At 57.6% G+C, this 6,158-nt stretch overlaps 1 protein-coding gene across 1 annotated transcript; it reads left to right on the forward strand.

Annotated features, from left to right (window-relative positions):
* The first annotated feature begins 1,624 nt into the window (after positions 1-1,624).
* Positions 1,625-4,405, forward strand: N657DRAFT_373443 (uncharacterized protein). Its single transcript, XM_062787058.1, has 3 exons — positions 1,625-1,793; positions 2,069-2,258; positions 2,374-4,405. Exons 1-3 carry the CDS (start codon positions 1,770-1,772, stop codon positions 3,990-3,992), a joined length of 1,833 nt encoding a protein of 610 aa, XP_062642223.1. The 5' UTR covers positions 1,625-1,769; the 3' UTR covers positions 3,993-4,405.
* The last annotated feature ends 1,753 nt before the right edge of the window (positions 4,406-6,158 follow it).

Raw genomic sequence — 6,158 nt, forward strand, 5'->3', positions numbered from 1 at the left:
TGTTTCGGGAGTAACAAGAGTCGCCTTGTCCCCAAAGCAGCATTTTTGCTCCTGGAATGCTCCCGAGTCACGCTCGACAGGCAAGAAACGACTGATTCAGTTGAACAGGCCGTGGGTGCCGCCGCCGACTGCGACTCTTGAGCCCAATGTCGACGACGACGATGACGTCGTGCCCCCTTTTCTGCAAGAACCCGATCCAACGCCGCCACCACCGGATAGCACTACTCCCTTCCCCGTTAATCCCACGGCGTCCATTGAGCCCGTGACCGACCCCAGCAAGCCCACGCCGCCCGGCGGCACCCGTGTGCGTTGCAGCACCTGGTTTTTCTTCATTTGCATTTCGTGGCTCGGCCTCAACATTCAAGTCGACTGGTGGGATATTGCCCTACCCCCCGGTGGGATCGGCCCTGGCCCTCCGCCGGTAGACCTCCTGAAACTGCCGCCGGGTTGGAAGATCCAATGCCCCGGGCCTCTCCCTTGCCTGCCGACGTGGCCCAAGATTACCATCGGCCCCGGCGGCGAGTTCCCGCCGGAGCCCGCGAAACCGACTCCATGTGAGGTCACCACGGCCACATTGACCATCGAGTCGACTTTGTACGGCACGACCACCACCGAGGGAACCGTCCGAACCACGGCAACTCGCACCTTCTCCAGCGAGTTCCCTATCCTGGGTTGCGCCATCACCGACGCGACCGTCGCCACCACCGTGACGGCCTGCAGCGCGAGGCCCACGCCGTTGGTTCGCCGGTTTGCTGATACAGTCGCAGTAGCTGCTGCGCATCATGACGACTCGGTGACCATTGTTCATGACGCCGACGATGGCATCGCCGCAAATCCCAGCACCGGCGCCGCCGCCACCGGGTTTGGCGACCCCTTGAGTATCCGCGGCGACGAGGAAGACAAGTGCGAGGACCCCAGGCTGGTCGACGCCTTCTGTACTGCGAAGGACCCCACGGACGATGACGCGGCCGATGAATGGAAGCAGATGATCGAGGATGACCGAAACGCGGACCCCAAACAGTACGAAGACTTCACCGTCGTCGAGATCTCAGAACCCTGGTACATCGTCGGCTTCGTCTACCTCACCCAGGTCCGCCGCGACTATCTGCATACCTTGCGCAAGACCGGCTTTGTATGTCCCCTGTATTGCTCTCTCCTTTTCTCGATACCTTGGTATACAGGCATGTACAAGCGCTAACAGCTCATTCTTACCACATTTAGTTCGAAGATTGCCATGTAATGCCAGCGGACGAGCCGGCGCCGGCGTCGGCGCCTCGTCATAAGAGGTGGTCACACAGGTCGTCCCAAGCCGCTTCATTCGATGCAGCCCCCGTTTTCAACGATACAGAGTCGGAGCCTGAGGACCGAGACACGCTCGGCAAGAGAGACGGAGTGGTGGATTGGAAACCGCACTGGGCCCTGGGTTACATCAGCGTGCCGCCGAGAACAAACATCAACTCCGGCCAACGGTGGCTGAACCGTTGGACGCACACCTACAAGTATCAGCGGGACGACTCCGAGTGTCAGGGGCAGTATGTCTATGTGGTTGAGAACCAGTTTGACGCGACGCACCCGGTAACCTTTTTCCAGTCTGCATTCTGAGTCAAGTAACTGACATGCTCTAGTCCTTAACATCGAGCGGCGCCAGCATCGAGTTTCTCCGCGAGCCTCGGGAATACGGGGCATGGCATGATAAGCTCGCTGTCGATTCCGATCACGCCACCGCCGCGGCTTCGGTTGTCGCGGGTCAGCTAAATGGCGTCTGCGGCATGGGCAAGGTTACACTTGTTGGCGTACGTGCACCTTCCGTTTGACTACCCCCACGCTCATCACAAACTCCCATCCCAAACTCCCATCTCAAACTCACTCACCCCCAATTGGCCACAAACAACCCGCTCCCTCCCTATGGCAATCACCCTGTTTGGATGAGCATATGATACATTTTGAAACCCTGCCCGGCCCTCTCTACAGTGGTGTGGTAAAGGCCAGGGACAAGAAAGGGGCAATGGCACTGGAGGACGGTCAACATCTTGTCCCGAAGATACCTATACACTAACATGCCTCATAGACTCAGATTAGGGGCAAATTTCTCAACTCAGGAAGGCCGACGGCAGGTTCGAATCTAATGCTCATCGAAGCACTCTTGGACACCCTGGAGCACATCAGCGCTCGCGGCACTGAGGCCCGGTCCGTTGTGCTCCTTACGTGGTCATTTAACCCGCCACCGCCTGGGTGGGAGGACGTGCTTGATCTGATTCGTAAGAGACCTCCTTCCTCCGTTATTTATTATTCTCTCTCCCTCTCTCTATATATGTCTATATGGCTCTCTTATTTGGTGCCTGATTGCACTTCGCTTGCTGACGCGTTGGGTAGGCTACATCTTTGAGGTACTCGACGACCAAAGCATTGCGGTCGTCATGTCTGCCGGGAACGCCCGCAACAACGACATGGATGATCTGGTCCCCATCAACCAGCTCCCACAGACCCTGGTGGTGGACATTCCGAATCTCATCGTGGTTGGCGCGTCCGACCAGCAGAGCCGCATGGCCATGTTCTCTCGCGTGGGCCCAGATATGATCTGGGCGCCCGGCAAGGCCGTTCGCGTGGCCGGCCCGCGTGAGAACGACCAGTCGCTGAAGATCGCCGACGGGACATCATATGCGGGGCCACTGGTCGCGGGCCTCGTCGCCTACTACCGCGGGCTCGTGTACGAGCCTGGGGTGGAGAGTCAACTGGACGAGCCCGAAATAGTCAAGAGGACGCTGAAGGCCCTCAGCCGGACAGTCCAGGTAAGATTCGAAGCGCAGTCAGAAGAACCTTACGTGTCGGACAGCGGCAACAAGTTCTCGTGGCTCGTGCCGACGGTGTGGAACGGCCAGCTCGACGACGACACGTCGTGCCTACTCGATCCCGATGCCGAGGGCTGCCCTAAGATCGACATCAACCGCGAACTGAAGGACATCTCGATTCACGACCTAGACAACTCCTGCGTCACGACACCTATCACCAAGAAGCGAGGCCTGCAACGGGCGGGAGGAGCGGCTATCGCCCGGCGGCAGAGCGGCGGTAGCTGTCCTGTCCTGCCCGGCGAGGGTGGAGGAGATGGCGGAGGCGGCGGCAGCGACGACGGGGGCCTAGATGACCAGCTCGGGCCGTCCAAGACAGCCACCTACCTCAGCGGCACGCCGTCGCCCACATGCATGGCCAACTGCGGCACGTACTGCACCGACTTCTGGTGCCGGCCCGATCGGACAGGCCAGCCGCCGCACTTCACCGAGCCGACGCGGCTGCCCGCCACTACCACCACCACCGTCCGCCCCCCGGTAACCTCGTCAAGCGTGCGATCAGGCGTACCCTCTTCGAGCACGCCTCTGGACCCGGGCATGACCACCACCAGCCCCACTCCACAGCCCAACCTCCCCGAGATACCGGAAGAGCCCTGGCCGAGCAACTGCGCGTCGACTCGCACCTATACGCGCTGCGCAGCGCCGGGCGGCGGACACATCGTGTGCGCGACGAGCTCCTTCTGCGCAGCAACCTCAACGCCGGCACAGCCCAAGCCAACTCCCGACTCGCCGTCGGCGCGGCGGTGGGTAGCAATCTACTTTAGCGAGCTCACCACCTCAAACGGCTGGGGCCCGCCGCACTGGTCGCGCTACTGGTCCGTGTACGAAGGCGACGGGGCCACCGATTATTGTGGCGGCCGCAGCGTCTTCGAGAAGACCGACTCGGGCGCCACCCTGCAGGAACCCGAGTTCCCGGGATCGGATCTCGGCGCTTTCAAGGCCCACGGTCGTACTTGTCGCTACAAGAGCGCCGGGCGTGGCGCCGTCGGTCTAGTTGAGTGTGACGGGACGAATCCCAACTGGTGGGAGAAGTGCCAGGTGGCGCAGGTCGAGAATGATCCTATCTTTGGGGGTATCAAGGCGTGTGGTGTCTTGGACAATCCCATGTATAAGCTTGTTTTGCTTTGCTCGTGGGGGGAGGCTTAGAGAGGGATTTGATATAGTGGACATGTATCGGGTATGTGTTCAAGTTTTGAATGATTCCCAAAAGGAAGATTCCATCAATGCAGGAGCGCTTGCGTCAGGAGATTTATCTTTTCTGGCAGACTACCCTGCTTCAACAGAATGTTGCGTACTACCTTACGCGGTCCGATCAATCCAGGACCGACAAAAGTCGTCTGTTGTTTCCCAATTGGAGAGTCGGTGTCTTGACCTTCTCGACCGTCACGCCCGTCAGGCCCCGGCACACGAGGACGCCCGGGCAGATGTGACACCTCGAGCGTACGGATTGTCCAGGGAGCCGATGGGAAGGGAACAGGCGTTGTACGCGTCTAAACCCCTTAGCATGACACCCACATGCAACCACGGCTTAAATCGGTCTAGTGATATCCCAATAGTCTTCAAGTATGGGGCTGGAAGTGGTATGTGTGACGCCAGGAGTGGGGACGAGTACTGGAAACGCAACGCAGCTTACCCCGAAGAAACAGTGACTACCTGTCCGATCGGACAGGTCGCCAATTACCCGTCGGAACCGGATGCAATCAAAGCGAGGCCGGGCAGATACTCGCACTCTCCCACTCCTTCCACCCGAGCAAATCTATCGCCGTTCACCGTGTCTGTCGACGATTGCAACTTGTCTCACGCCAGTGTGGGCGTAATCTCATGAGAAACCTGCCCGTCTTTCAAGTTCTTTCTGCAATAGAGCAGCCTGGTACAGCGCATCCAGCCATCTTCGATCACGGTTCATGTTGCTGATTCGGATTGTACATAAGTTGTTCTTTACCGGCACGTCCTTTCCTATCTGCGGCCACCATGGGCTCTGGCTTCATCATCATTGCCAATAGCGTACTTTCAAGGTTTTCGAGCACCCCCTTCTCAGGGCTTAACCCTTGCGTTGCTGAGATGGCCACTCGGCTCCAGTCGCTGGTTCCCGAGCGATATGAGGAGCATCTTGCAAAGCAGCTTGCATTGATCTCTAACCTTTCATTGTCTCTCTCTGCCGCACTCCCTCCCCTCTTTGCGCTGGCCGCATTCGTCGCATCCAACAACCGCCTAACGGACTCTTGTGTGAGGCGTTTCTAACTTGGATCATTGACGAGAGACTTGGAGAGTCCTTGGTACATTTCATGCAGATTCATAGTCCCACGCTTCAAGCCTTCGCCAATGTTCTCCTAAATTCAGGCTATCCAGTCCCGGAACATCCAATCTCTTGAGACTCCCCAGCAATGCGATGTCGATCTTGACAGCACGCTGCTTACGATAGCCGCTATCGGCGGTGCTGGCACATGTCGAGACCTGCTGAATAGATAAGTTGGTGGATGTTGGCTTCTCGCCAACGACACCCTCCGGGTGAAAAAGAGAAAAGAGAAAAGAGGAATAAGAAAGGAAAAATAGTAAGAGGGAAAGATGAAGGAAAGAAAGGAAATATTGTGATAGAGATGAAAAAAAAAAAAAGAGAAAAGAATAATACTCTGCTGATTCGAAACGAGAGTGTAACGTCTCAGGTAGTATATTGCAACTAGCTGATGACGACTCTACGAGTACACTGAACTTGGAGAAGAAAAGGAGAGACGACAGACTCTGGTAGCTCGCAAGCATACTTATCCTCGTAGGCGCGCTGGTCTGAGCGCGTTGCTAGAAGGTTCGGTGTGCTGTGGGGCGAGTGGGAATAGCCTCATCAGGGGTCTTGGTATTTGCCGAGAGTCGCCGAGGCTCACACCGGGCCCAGCCCGTTACAACTGGAGGCAGTCATTGCGGAACGCCTGTCCTACGCGGCAGAGACATTTGGCTTGCTACCTGCGAACCACTTTGGAGCCAGGAAAAGACGGTCCACTGAGCAGGCTCTCCTACTGCTGCAAGAACAAATCTACAAAGCATGGAGGGCTAGGAAAGTGCTCAGCCTGGTCAGCTTCGATGTGAAGGGTGCATACAATGGGGTCTTCAAGGACAGGCTACTGCAGAGGCTCAGGGCAAGAGGTGTACCAGAATCCCTGGTTAGGTGGATTGATGCCTTTTGCTCTAAGCGCACGGCGACCATTGTGGTAAACGGGTTCACGTCGGAACGGCAAGAGCTGCCCCAGGCGGGTTTGCCACAAGGATCACCGCTGTCCCCGATACTCTTCCTCTTCTTTAACGCAGACCTGGTGCAGCACA

Source organism: Parathielavia appendiculata, assembly GCF_033297405.1.
Source record: "Parathielavia appendiculata strain CBS 731.68 unplaced genomic scaffold N657scaffold_46, whole genome shotgun sequence".
Classification (NCBI taxonomy): Eukaryota; Fungi; Ascomycota; class Sordariomycetes; order Sordariales; family Chaetomiaceae; genus Parathielavia; species Parathielavia appendiculata.